General features: G+C 48.8%; 2 protein-coding genes across 2 annotated transcripts; both read right to left on the bottom strand.

Annotated features, from left to right (window-relative positions):
* Window positions 1–457: 457 nt before the first annotated feature.
* LOC131284904 (odorant receptor 83a) lies at window positions 458–2,825 on the bottom strand. Its single transcript, XM_058313763.1, has 5 exons — window positions 1,774–2,825; window positions 1,450–1,561; window positions 1,117–1,272; window positions 1,013–1,045; window positions 458–493 (listed from the first exon to the last, which is right to left on the bottom strand). Exons 1-5 carry the CDS (start codon window positions 2,823–2,825, stop codon window positions 458–460), a joined length of 1,389 nt encoding a protein of 462 aa, XP_058169746.1.
* A 1,174-nt stretch (window positions 2,826–3,999) lies between these two features.
* On the bottom strand, window positions 4,000–12,797 carry LOC131289713 (alpha-tocopherol transfer protein-like). The gene is made up of 3 exons (XM_058319014.1): window positions 12,741–12,797; window positions 4,703–5,007; window positions 4,000–4,621 (listed from the first exon to the last, which is right to left on the bottom strand). The coding sequence occupies exons 1-3, from the start codon at window positions 12,795–12,797 to the stop codon at window positions 4,000–4,002; spliced, it is 984 nt and encodes a 327-aa protein (XP_058174997.1).
* Between the last annotated feature and the right edge of the window lie 1,087 nt (window positions 12,798–13,884).

Here is a 13,884-nt window from a genome sequence, read left to right as displayed (position 1 = left end):
ATATTGCCCCTACACTGTCCTGGGGGCAAAATTCGTTTTCAATTTCGCAGACGTTCGGCGTTTAAAGCACCCGGATGGTGGCAGCCGGAATAAAGTAAATAGATAAAACCAAAATGAAATGACATTGAACCGGAACCTCATAGGAAACCATCTCCCATCGGGGCGGTGAAGCGTGCTCGGAATCGATGAAGTCGTTTTAGAATTCAGAGCATACCACCAAAAGGCCCATCGTTCTTAGTGAGCTGGGTCAAAGAGACGTTACAGCAGTGGGGGAAAACACAACAACAACAACAACCGGCTGAGAAGATCGTGAAGGAAAAATGTATTCATGAAGCCGAAGGAATCTTAAAGACTGTCGCGTGTGGTTTGCCCGGCCGCAACATCCCTTTGACTATGTATGATTCAGCTTTATGCGTCGTGCTAAACTCCGGTTCCTGCCGGGTGGCTGTAATGGGGCTCAAGATAACATTTTATGATCATTCCCGTCCACGAGGTAGGGAAGAAAAGCAAGAGAGAGAGAGCTTGGGGCCCGCAGGGGTGGGGTTTTTTTTTGACGAAGGTTAACACCCAAAATCGAAACTGTTGTTCGGTGCCGGCCGGGCCATACCGGGAACCGTTCATTCAAATCAAGCCACCGGCGATGGGTGGTTTAGCGGTGGATTTTCCTGTGGGTAGAGATTGAAATAAATGGTGCATTAAGAGTGAAAGCGAATGGAGATGCGAATCGTGACGGATGAAAAAATCGATCCATCCCATACAGCGGGCCATTTTGGATGGGGTAGATATTGTATGATTGATGCCAAAAAGGCGTGTGTGAGTGCGGCGAATCCATGACGAGATTTGTTAGCTGAGCATCAACCGTTTAATAGGTTGTGTCTACAAATTTTTCCCATTTTGTGTATTGAAATTCGATCGTACATTTTCCGTTCCGTTTTCCAATGCGTTCCAATAAAAACCCATTTGAGATGGTCTGTTTTTCCTCTTTAAAGCCATTTCAACGGAACTTGTTGATAATGGTGTAGTAAGAGAAGGCCGCCTTCAGAACCTTTAAAAAGAGTGAAATAAAGAATGTCAATAAACTGACTGCGGGATGATTTACGGAAAACACTCCATTACCGTGTAGTACGTTTCCAGGTTCAGCTCGTACAGCTTCAAGCCAGTCAAGCGAACCGGTCGCTGGGCGTTCATCAGAATGATCAGCATCCGCCGGCGGTATGAGGCGCCGCACAGGTGCCAGGGCGATTTCCACAGGGCGTCGCCAACCTTCAGACCCTGGGCGGATGGATATGGGAGATGTGTGGAGTGGTTGGTTGAGCCAGGGATGCGTGACACAAAAGCAGGTTAGCAACACAACACATAAATCAATCCGCCATCCTACATCGTCGTCGAAGTCGTGGGTCGTCCTGTTCGAGCGGAAAAGCTCACCGTTGAGCAGGTGCACCAACCTACCTGGGTCTTCAGGATTTGCCCGAGAAAGCAGTAGAGATACAGTTCCGTCATCGTGAGCATGAAGTACTCGAGCACGTTAATTAATTTCATTGTCGACAAACTTTCCTGCGAACAGGTACAGGAAGGGGACAGAGCAGTGCACAAAGCAACTGTGTGAGTGAGTTGTCTGGATTTTCGAACGGAAATGGATACTAAAGTGGTTGGAATTGAAACGGGTGTGGTAGAGTTTGGATGTTTGTGACGGGTTTTACTGTAAATGACAACCGGTGGGCGAGGAATTTTGATTGAATTTCTACACCCTCGCAGTCGCGCACTCTTACCACGGTCGCCATGAAGGCAAGAAAGCAGAGCAGAAGTAGGATTTGGAATAGCTTCAGCAGCACGTACGGGTGGTAGCAGCCCTCCAGCAGGTCGCAAAACCTCAGCAGTACCAGATGATGCCGGATGCAGTCCTCAAGCACGTACGTTAGCTCCGCCGACAGTTCCATCAGGTACATTTGCGAAACGGGCAGACGATCGCTCTTCAGTGGACCGCGGAACGGTTCGACGGAGTCCAGATCTTCGCGGAATGCCTCCTGCAGGAAGTACACACTCGTGTCCACCTCGAGATTTTGCTGGCATGCGCTTAGCTTCACCCGGTACGTCCCGTTAAGCAGCATGGCCGTGTGGCGGATGTTCATCAGACTGCAGCACAGCATATCGAACTGGCTGCTCACCATAAACACAAACACCATGAAGAGGGCCCCGGCGAGACCGTAGACGAGACCGACCTGGAGCTGTCCGAGCACCTGCAAGATGTACGCCAGCTCGTACATCGGCGAGCGTTGCACATCGACCGGGTACCAGCAGGGAAAGGGCAATGTCCGCTCCTGGGAGAGGATCGGGTAGATCGCCCAATGCATCGTACCCAGCACGCAGGTGACGATCCACCAGAAGATGCACCGGTTGGCGAACCGGTAGCAGGAGCTGATCGAGAGATAGTACGTCCCCACTGCCGATCGTTTTCGGAACAGCCGGTTCGCGTACTCGTACAGCTGACGCACCTTACCCTCATACAGCCGCAGGTACACGTTGAGCGCAGGCAGAATGCAGTAGATGCTGGTGGTGATCAGGATCAAAAACAGCTCATCGTATTTCAGCTCGGCGGTCACGATCGTCACGATATGAAACGCTGCGATGTGCAGGCAGACGAAGAGCCAGAACAGTTGATACACCGCGTCCAGCACGTACGAGACGGCGCCGGAACGCCATCCCAAGAACCTCGCCAGGTACGGCCTATAGTCCGTTGGCCACACGCCGACAAAACGCAGCAGCAGCTCGAGCAACCGAAAGTTCAGCGAAATCGTTCGATCGTCCTCGGCGTGCGTCTTCAACATGGCGAAACGGTTTAAAGTTTTCCCAAAATGGCTGACTGTTCACCGAAAGTTTGTGGTTGCACTGAACGAGCAGTGGGATTGGCCGTCGACCAAGTTCCTTTTATTACACGCTGTGCCGCCAGCATGACTTTCTGATCCGGGCTCACGTCAAAATATATTAGGGTAAATTATTTAGCATCCTATTTTCCTTCCACATTTTCCCAGCGGGGCGAAGTGTTGCCGTGAGAATTAATTGCCAAATTATGTATGTATTATTGACGAAAGGCGAGCCGACGGGTTTGGTTGTCCCGAAAAGGGTTGCCCGTTGGGGTTCGTGCTACGGTATTTGAAGGGAAGCTTGTTAAAACCTTCCAGCATTAGTGGTGGTAAAATTTTAATGAAAGTAAATTCCTTCCCACTTTCAACCGAACCTTACCGCCCTGTTTAAAGTAAGGAAGATTGGGAAGGACTTTACACTCCCGTGTGATACTTTCGCTCTAACTAATAAGAAACAGACACACACCGACATGGGTTTCCTTTTAAACAAGAAAGTCTTTAATAGCAATACACAATACAACAAACTGTAACAAAATTGACTTTTTCCGTTTTTTTTGCTTATATTAATGAGTAATCTGGAAAAATCTCAATTCTCGTGCAACGAACACAAAACGAGGTTAAGTAAAGAGGAACGGAGCCGGCCGGAAGTGCCCTCCCGTGCCGTTGCTCCGCAAGAAGGATCACTTTTCGTTTCATTTACTTTAGGTTTCGCTACGAGGGGGCTTTATAAGCCCTGAAATCTTTAAACAATTCTCCGAATCAAGTTCAAAACCAACCTCTTCGCGTGTTCCGAGGAGCGGCGAAAAGGCAACATTTGGGGAATGCTTGAGAAGTGGGATACTTTTTTTCCATTACTAACACTACACGCAAAAAAAATTAAGGATGAAGGATTGAGAATGGGACAAACCTAAATGGTAGGAAGTATGGGTTTAAATGATGTTGTTTTTTTTTGGTTAGTGTTTACTTCATTAGCCCTCGAGGGGTCACGAGAAGGAAACACTGAATGAGATGATCTAAGCGGGTCATGACGTAGCTTCGGTGGATACCGATCGGGACCACGGGGGATTCCCGGCTCGGGTTGGATGGATGACGATGATGATGGATTGGAATGCACTCCAGATGCCGACCGTGCGGGCGTCTAGTCGATGGTCAGCTGCCGGAAGGTACCGTCCATGCCGAACAGCTCATCGGCCGTCTTTGGTGCGCCGGGTCTGAGCGATTCGTTGGCCTTGGAGGCTTCCTGCTCCTTGAACCAGGCGGTGTACTCGGCCATCTTGGCGCGCCACTGGTCGTTCAGCTCCTTGCACGAACCGGCATCGCCGCCGTACTCGCTCGGCAGCATCGCCTTCGGGACGTACTTGTACAGGTCCTCGATGTTGCTGTGGATGTGGATGCGCTCGCGGATCTTCTCCTTCAGGAACGGCTTGACGAAATTGACGATCGTGTCGACGATCGGCGACACATTGATGACGTGCACCTCCTTCAGCTTGACCGGGTACGCTTCCTGCACGCAGATCAGGAACTTCTTGACCAGCGCCGGCGTGAACTTGGCGAAGTGCGTCGGCGTGGCGACGCTGGCATCCAGCACGTACACATCGCCGGCCACACCGACCGACTCCTCCGCCAGCCGGATGTCGCCGATCATGAGCGTGGCCTTCATCGACTCGATGACGTTCGGCGTGGCGATGTCCTTATCGGTACCGCGCAGCATCACCACACGGCATCCGTTCGGGGTCAAACCCGGCAGCGGTGGCATTTGGCTACAGAGACACACGCATATACACCAGGTTAGTTCGTCTATCCCACAACTTCTTCTTCCAACGAGGTGGCTTGATACTCACATCACATTCAGCACTTCGGTCATCTCCGCACGGCTGACGTCACGCTCGGTGAAGAACTCCGGCACGGCGTTGCGCATGGTGTAGTACATGTCCAGCTTCTGCTTGACGCGCTCCAGGCTGAACTTGCAGCCGCGCAGGAAGGTGCGCAGGCGGGCATCGTCCATGTCCTTGGGCAGATGCGGCTGCTTGCCGAGCCACTCGCGGATGATACCAATGTCGCGCTCAATGTCGGCCGGGTTTGCCGGCTCGCGCAGCTCCTCCTTGATCTTGGCGCTCAGCTCTCCGGATGGCTGGACGAGAGTCATCTGCAGGGGAAAACAAAAAATGGAACCAAACAACGGCACCGAATTAGAGATGCATGAAGGTACATATTTGAAGTCGATTGACGAATAAGCGGAGGGAGGAGGCAGGTTGTTTTGCGTAACCTTGACTATCACCGATGCGCACCAATGACGTCCGGAACCAGACACCGCGAAGAAGCGATCATTAGTGTCTACCGCATTGGGTTAGATTAGAGACGTGGAAGTTTAGATCGGTGAGGACGTTGTTTGCTGACGGCGAGGGGACATGTGTTAGCATTATGTTTGTTTGGGTGTGTAACTTTTTCAAATAGATTTAATGTTCAGATTGAAATATCCGGAGGAACTCACTCTGTTAAATATTAGTTTTATACCCTACGCAACACAGTCGACGCGGAGGACTTGTTTGTTTGCTAGCCGAGCTCATCAGGGACTACGATTGGTAGTTGGGTCGGAGTAACATTAAGCCACATAGAGATAGAGCGCGTGGCCAAGACAATTAGCTCATCACGCGACTCCCTTGCTCACCAGACCGAACGGATAGAGCCAGCAATTAGAAGCAGCTGATTTCTCCCGTTCGCGTTCCGAATCGGTCCAATTATACGAGAAGCTCCTGCTCCGTAGCATGGCGAACGCATCAATCCCGTCGCTTGAATGATGCGTCGCGCTCCACCCCGTCATGGTTGTGGTTATGGCCAGCCACCATCACCTTCGCGTTGCCACGTCACCGGTGCAGCTTTCTATATACTTCTTCCAACCCGAACTGCAACAACACGCGGTGGTGGTCGCGTTCGTTGAAACGAAACCTGCAACAACTGAACCAGAGTGGCGCTCCGGTCCTTTCTAGCAGGGTGAGGAGAACTGATGGGGAAGGGGGGATTGGGTTGGCCTTTGGGTTTGGGCAGGCTGGGGCGTTAATCAACACTGCTGGCGCATCCAAACAAACCTAGGGACTATAGGAGGCAGAGACGAAATGGAATGAAGTTGTGGCTACCGATTGTACCGATCCGAGCAGGCGAAGGTACTTTGTGCGCTTATGCAACGAACATGGACGATACGGTGTAGCGAACCACTCCAGCAGATTTCCAGCGAAAAAACCCCTAGCCGTAAGTTAAGTGATTGGGCCAGAAGGAGAGCAATAACAACCTACTCTACAGCCACGTAGGAAAAGCCACGCAAAGAGTCAGTGGTGGGACGGTGGAAAATAGAAGCAGAAATAAATCAGACACGAAACCAGCAGACATACCAAGGTATGTGAAATAAAAGATGAAGCAAGCGTCATAATGGCCATAATGAGCCCGGTGAGGCACGTGAGATGCTGCAGTACCGGGCCGCATCGGTAGCCGACTCACCAAAACCGCTGATGACGGCGCAGGCACGCCACATCGCGAGCACACCGTCGCTGCCCGAGCCATAAACGCAAACAGCGTCCGAACCAGGTGGTTACTGGTGGTTACTGGTGCTTGCGGGCTCGGGCGGGGGAAAGGGGCAGCTTAAAGGAAACACAATTATTCATGTAACGCTAGAAAGCGGCCCCTCCGGAGTGTGAAGCTTAAATCCGTTCGCTCCAACGTGGCAGATGGTGAGCTGTTTTTCCAACCCGCAGCTATACAGCGAATTCAATCCGGGGTGTTGCCGTAATAGACGGCTTGCACAAACCGCGCCTGGTGGATTTTGGTTTCTGGTTTAGCTTTTCAGCATTATTTTTGGTTCCTTAGAGCTAGGAAAATGTTCAGATACGAGCGAACTATCAAACGTCAGCTGCCCAGAAATCTAACGAGAGAGAAAAAGCCAGCGGAGCTAAAAGGCGAGGTCTTTTTGCACATCCACCCACCTCTGAAGACTTCTTGCTCCAAAGAAGTTGTTTATTTTCTTCCTGCTCCATCGTTACTGATGGCGTGAAGGTTAACTTTGTTTTCTTTGGAGCAATTTGCTTTCGTTCGGCTTGTTGACTGCTTGGATGAAGTTATTATTCAACCGAATCTTTGTTGGTAGGAATGTTTTTTTTTATTTTAATGTAGTGCCCTTGCTTCACCTCAAACGAGCATCTGGTCCACCTTGAATTTTGAGTTACCTTCAGGATGATTCAAGTGTGTACACGGTTCGGCACACTCGGGAGTTCATACTTCAATCCAGCTAATCAAATAACGAGTCAACCAAATCAAATAACCGGCGTCCTGGTCGGTGATGACATTCACCCAGTTTTAATGTGACGTCCCGTTTTAAGTTGCTGCTGCTGTTGACATTGACCGTATCGATCGACCGTTTGGGGAAAGTTTGGCATGCAACAAGGACGCAATTTTTGGGTGGGTATTTAACCAAACGTCACCCACGGGGCGCACTTGTTGCGAACATCACGCTCCGAAAGAGGAAGATATTTTTTCGGATCGCGCTACGGTAAATTAGATTATTAAATCAGTGTCAACGCGAGTGTCTCGGGGCAATTTCTGAACGACGGGCCAGCCTTTTTATGGCCATGTCCACGGGAAGACCCGTGTCAAAGTTTGAAGAGACAGCACAAACCCTGCCGGAACCTTTTTCGTACCATCTGATCTCATCAAGTGAGGGTATAGGTCTCTGCTGTTTTTTTCCCCTACCGTTGTGACCAAAGTCCAGTGTTTTTTGCAGTGCTGCAAAACGAAACGAAACTAAATTATCATTAATGCTCTGTTATTTCTCATCATTCGGGGTCGGAGGAAAATTACACCATCACGCAGACCGAGTGACGAAAAGTCGCATAAATAAGACCATCTTTGACTGCACGAGCACTACAGCGACGAGGGGCAGAGGGAGGGAAAGGGAAAAAAGAAAATAAATTAAACAAACTAGCTCCAAATGACGCAAAGTGTAAGCAGTTTGGGAAACAGTTCGAGCAAGATTTATTCACCTCCCGGTTGGCCACCGTAAGACCGGGCGTAAGACAAACGACCCGAGCGGACGAGTTGGTCAATTGGATGTTTTTATTACTGTTTCATAATGTGCCACGTAATGCTGATTGCCGGGCGGTCATTAAACGAAAAAGTCTCCAGCTGAAACAAATAACAACTGACACCACGACGCAGGGCAGCATCTGCGGGGCAAGGTGACGTGTGATACCGTGTTGGTCCAGTTTCTATTAAAAAATAATAAAGAAAAACTCCATCCCAGAAAGTGGAGGAAAAGAAACGGTAAAGTCTAATTGTGAAACTTTTGCCCCGAAAGAAAGCTTAAAGGTACCGTAAGAAAGTCAAATGGATGTTTGAGTTGCTTTCGATTTTTAGACAACTTTTTTTCCACCGTTGTTTTCAAGGAAATTACTACCACAAACTGTTTTTTATGCCACCACTCCGGAGGCCTGACTAGCACAATTTACTTGTTAATTAACACCCCCGGGTCGGAAAATGGTCCACTTAATTTTTCTGCCAGTGAAGTGGTTATCAGTGCACTTCAACACCCATTTTAGATCCATTAGCTAGCGAGCGGAACTTCTTAAACCGGGTTTTGGATCGCCATACGGCTGGCGAACGGGGAAACTTTGACCACACACAGCCTTGAACTCGTTTTCTTTCTCTCGCCTGCGGGAACCAAAAGCTACGGGTGGACACGTGCTGTGATGAAAATCGAACAATTTTCACACCGAAAAACTCGCACGTCATGGAGTAAAAAGTGGATGGATTGTAGTAGATTCTTGGGGATGTGATTCGGCTGGAAAAATAAAGTAGAATGACCGATGTTTCTTTGGCACAGAAGTTGCGATTTGTTCAACTCAATCGGTGCAAGATTAGACAAATGATTAATGGTTTCTTTTCCAATTTTTCTCCCCTGGCGTTCGGTCGGGGAAATTCAACTACAATGGCTATCGGTCATTTCAAAGTTTTAATCGAAGTCGTTCCAGAAAGGAAGGTCAATCATCAATTCGCAGATTTCTTCTATTCCCATCGGCCCCGAAGGACACTCGAATAAAACGAATGTCCTGCATAAATTTTCCCCTATGGGCTCCCAGCAAAAACCCGGACCCACCAAACGGGGGCCACGCGGTGTACAACCTTTCCATGCGAAGGTTGACAACGTCTGTACCCTGCAGACGGTGTTGGCAGCATTCATATGTTTTAGCCCTCCCTGGAGGAAATCCGCCTGCAAGAAGTTACGGATTGGTGTGTACACTTTTTATTCCACCTCTCCGTTCCCGTTTGGGAACTGATGTGGTTCGCCGAGGACGGGAAAAAAGCACTTACCATAACAGAATGGCACAAACGAGTCGCCGGCAGTAGAACGGTTAAGGGATGTGCTAGTGACGGAACCCCGGCCGCTCGCCAACCAGAATGTCGGTGTCCGTCCGTACAGGTCTTTCGTAATATTTTTACTTGCACTTTTGCTGAGTTTACTTCATCGAATGGAGACGATAGAAAGCGCTAGGCTTGGCTTCGTCGGTCGTCGAAGCTGGAGAGTGGGCTTACCGCTTGCGCTGGCGGCCATAGCCTAGCGAAAGTTATGCAACAGACAGTGTTGAGGGTTTTTTCGTGCCCTCTCCCCCTCTGTCCCTCTCTGGTATTTTCATCATTTTCCCCACCAGCATCTGGCCGGATCCGAGTGCGCCCGCCGTTCAATGGCATGTACGTGTATGTTGCCATTTGCCCCGACTCGCCATGCTTGTCATCTCCACCTCGATCTCGGTAACATGTGCGCTGTGAAGCGGCAGCGAAAGTCAATTTCAAAAGCTGCCTACGAAACTGGCGAGTATTTGGTATTTTTTTTTTCTTATGTTCGTTATAAAACTAGGTTCCAGCCTGGAGGGCTCGGGGTTGCCTTTTTTGATGTCACCCCAGCCCGCTTCGTCCAGTGAAGTTATCATCTCGATTCATTTCGGCCACTCATATATTTTCCTCATGCTTTGTTCATGACATACAAATGAGCTCTCGAATGTCGGAACACTTCATGACCCTATTTGCTAACGAAGAAGGTACCCATTCAAGAAAGAAGTGAATGAAGTACCCAGCTGATGCCGAGGAGTATGATGATGATGATGATGATGATGTGACCAACTTTGAGGTACAACAAAAACAGGTTTATTTGGAAGATTCCCATTCTAAGCAATGTTCCATTCAAACTCTCGTTGTCTCTCATTTGCTAGACGAATATTTAAATGATCAAAATAATGTTTTTTAAACTAAAAATTAATAGCAACTGTAAGACATTTCGACTCTACAAAACATCGGAAAATTTCATAGAAAAAGTTTGTCATTGCAATTCGTTTCCGAAATACATGGAACTCTCCTAAGGACTGTGTGCCGCCAACTTATGCTCTCCGTGGAGTATTATTTCACAGATGCATACCCCATGCACGGTCAAACATTACGCTGCAAACTAACAAACTTCATGCCACAGTGAAAACTCCACCGATGGGGAAAACACTAAGCCCTGTCACAACCATGACCTTTCCCAGCCGGACCTTGGGAGCAGACTCAGCCGCAAAACAGCAAGCGCTACTAAACTCTCCTCTTTCTCGCTCGATCTGTCGCTATATCTATCGCTCTCACGGTCCTACTTCCTGCCAGACATCTGGCCGTAGTAAACAACTTTTTCCACCGGATATTCCATTTAAATTTATGTTAGTTTGGTAGTTTTCCCGGCAGCCAAATTGGGATCTATTGCCGAAAAGCGATGCGTCCTGCTGCGACCAGCAGACGGAAAGGACACCGTGCGGATCGATACGGACGCCGGGAAGTTTATGCTTTCGCTTACTTTATCGCTCCATCCGATCGAATGGCACCCTTTGGGCGCACGAAAGCGTTCGCACGTCTTAAAAAAAAACTCTGCTGCCCTTACTTCAGCTGGAAAACTAACAACCCGGGGAAGAACGTCTGAAATATTCTTAGCGTTTGCGTTTTGCGAGATTTATGGCAACGGGAAATATCCCCTATAGCTGTTACAAATGGTGTCAGTAAAGCGTTTTGCAGGGCGAGTCATAATTCATCCTTCGAGAACGCGATTACTAGGCAGAAATGGTGTTGCCCCCGCAAATTCCCGTGGACAAGCACAAACTGCGAGCGCGATGGGTGTGCGGAGTTTGTCCGGGCACGAATTCAACCCGCAACTGCGTCCCGGGACGGATTTGGTACGGTTTACCATTCCCTTCTTTCTCGTGCTACTATCAAGCACGTTTGTTTCCCCATCTCGCCCGGGTCCATCAAATGCAAATAAAGTAGCCGACAATTAGTTCAGCACGATCGAATGCATCGTGCATTAGTGCAAAATTATTATTCGCACACTCAATTATTCTAACACACTCATGGGATTGCCATTTTTGGTGGTGCAAAGAGGTGTGCGAATTGTTGGAACACGGGGATCCAGATAGCGACGAGCAAGCACGTTCGCCGTCCACGACGCTCGGAAATGCAAATGCGTCGAGGGAAGCTTTGAAGCAATGAGCCAGATATTTCAACTGAACCGTGCCGACGCGGAGAATGAAAATCAAAAACGAACCCGGTTAATGCAAACTGGTTGGCCATAAAAAAAATCCCAAAGGAACGGTACTGCCAATAGGACCGATTGAACGAACAGACAGTTTGTCCGAGTAGGAAACATAATTCCCCGCTACAATTACACAGATGGAGCACTGCTGACGTATGCTGCGGCTCGTAAATTTGAAAGCTCACCGAGCCGAGATTCGACGCGTTCAATTTTCAAGCTGCTGCTTTCCGGTCGAGTTAATTTCACCCGCCAAACGGGGTCATCCAACGTTGCCCGCCCGAACGCCCGAGCAGATTGGAAAATCGGCCCGATCGATCAAACACCACGCTGACTGGGCGGGCAGTTAATTTTTCCCTCCCTGTTACGAACCCGCCCGAATTTTCTTTTCCGCGGTGAAAGGCGTTGGGAAATGGGCGATCGCCTGACTCCAGTGGTGATCGTGGTAGAAGGGAAGGTGTGCTGAATGATGGGAGTAGGTGGGGGGGGGGGGCAAATCCGGTGGCCTTTTTCCTCGCCAAAAAAACGCTTTTGCAAACCGTGAAAACCACGGAATCGAAAATTAGCGCGCAGAAACGGAGGCTCGGGGAAGCTATTTTGATTGATTATCGGTGGAAAGCTGTCTGCGGCTGACGCTTCGCCGAGTTTCCACGGGCCGAGATGGAGCACGCGGGCTTTCTTCGGGAGATGGCTGCTGCAGCTGCTTTCTCTGCTTCGTTTTCTGCCGCCGCTGCAGCGGATGCTTGCCATGCCGCTTGCAACCGTTGCGATGAAGCGAAGTGAGCGTGATTTTCTTTTACATTCCATCAAACAAATCTGTAGGACACTTCAGCAATTTTTCCGGAGAGAAACATTTATCTATTGGAGATCATTATTAGAATAAATCAGGGGTTGAACGGGGTTAGCTGAACGAGCGTGGCAGATTATGAGTCAACAGAAGCGTATGGTTGGGTTTTACAGTTTCTAAGCGGCTGTCAAGAGGTTAGCACTGCAGTTTTCGTTAGGTTTAGTTAGCAACAACGAACTATTTTCTGCTACCTATAATAATTCGGACTAGGTACTCGTAAATAAATCCCGTATAATATGCCCTCAGCTCATTTTCCCACCTGATTGTTAGGCTCGGACACCTTCGGCGGACGGTATTAGTTTCGTTAATCATAACATAAAAACCACGGATGGCCCCGAATGCTGTTTCCCCCATCGAGCGAACCAATTAGCGAACCGACCATGCGCAACCGACATGCCATATATGCTGCAGCCGTCCGCACGGGACGGACGGCTGTCGAACGTACCTTCCACTTCAGGTCGGTGGTGGAGAAATTGGTCTCCTTATGGACGGTGGGTGGCATCTTTACTACAAATTTTACGCTTTCGACTACGGTCGGAGTGTGTGTGTGAAGTGGAAGAAGAGAAGAATCAATAGATTAGATCGTGAATGATTGAACGGTGGTGGAGAAAACTAAAGCAGTGCGACTGAAGGAAAGACCTAGAAAAAGATATAAGTAAAGTTGGCAACAAAGGCGAGAAGAGTCAAATGCATGGAGGAAGGGAACTGGAAACGTTGAAACGCCTTTGTATGATTTATCAAAGTGTTTTTAAAAATAAAATTAATTTCCAACAAAAATGCTACAATTGACAAATAGAAAAATTGAACAGAATGTTTGATGTCAAATATTTGATATTTAAGACAGAACTAAAATGAAAGGAAAAGAAACGATGATCATGTGAAAAGCGTTGTAAAAGAAAGCAGAAAAAAACTATCTCTCTTTATTGCGGTGAAAAATATTTTCCACTGCTGTGTTGGTTTTCCTGTCCTCGCTCAAACAATCTCTCATCTTTTACCGTTTGTGCGCACCATAAAACTAGTTCATCGGTACGGTATCGTCTCGGCATTCGCAGCCCGCCTCAAAGTGAGCAAATAAAAATCGATCATCAAACGGTGAAGCGTTTTCGTCCGTTCAATCCAGCGTCAACCGGGGACGGGTGTTGAAAGTGAACGGAAAAGCACTTTCATTTCCGAAAAATGAGCGAAGCAGAAAAAATCGTCGTCTCGATACCAGTTTGCCCGGTGGAAAACGGGCCCTCCTGGTTGGCCCCTGGGGTTGTATTTTGTTGTCGTCATCCAGGGGACACAGATTGTCAAAGAAAAACTGGTGGGAGGCTGCACGGTGCTGGCGAAAATTGGCCCACCACTGACAACAACGAGTAGCACCGTTTCAATCACCATTTCTGCAGCCGATGGCGAAATCCGCTACAAGCAACACCAAGCTCACACTGTTGCGCGATTCGTTCAAATATCGTTCGACGTCTAACGGCAGACAGTGGTGCACCGAATGCACCGCATGCCATGTTTCGGCTGCACCCGTCGGGATGCTGGAAGCAGTGCTGGATGGTGTCGCAATCGGTACAGTGAACCGGTTTTTCAACCAAGTAGGC

This window comes from Anopheles ziemanni, chromosome 3 (assembly GCF_943734765.1).
Source record: "Anopheles ziemanni chromosome 3, idAnoZiCoDA_A2_x.2, whole genome shotgun sequence".
NCBI lineage: Eukaryota > Metazoa > Arthropoda > Insecta > Diptera > Culicidae > Anopheles > Anopheles ziemanni.
The sequence above is the reverse complement of the archived record's forward strand: the minus strand, read 5'-3'. Positions and strand labels throughout refer to the sequence as shown.

What these genes read in the sequence shown, in the direction of transcription:
- LOC131284904 (XM_058313763.1), bottom strand. Translation starts at nt 2,825, where the DNA reads ATGTTGAAGACGCACGCCGAGGACGATCGAACGATTTCGCTGAACTTT. An exon ending in ACCTGGAAACGTACTACACG is followed by an intron (nt 1,046 to 1,116) that starts GTAATGGAGTGT and finishes CTCTTTTTAAAG; the next exon opens with GTTCTGAAGGCGGCCTTCTC. An exon ending in CCTTCTCTTACTACACCATT is followed by an intron (nt 494 to 1,012) that starts ATCAACAAGTTC and finishes TTTCTTCCCTAC; the next exon opens with CTCGTGGACGGGAATGATCA.
- LOC131289713 (XM_058319014.1), bottom strand. Translation starts at nt 12,797, where the DNA reads ATGCCACCCACCGTCCATAAGGAGACCAATTTCTCCACCACCGACCTG. An exon ending in CCACCGACCTGAAGTGGAAG is followed by an intron (nt 5,008 to 12,740) that starts GTACGTTCGACA and finishes TTTCCCCTGCAG; the next exon opens with ATGACTCTCGTCCAGCCATC. An exon ending in ACCGAAGTGCTGAATGTGAT is followed by an intron (nt 4,622 to 4,702) that starts GTGAGTATCAAG and finishes GTGTCTCTGTAG; the next exon opens with CCAAATGCCACCGCTGCCGG.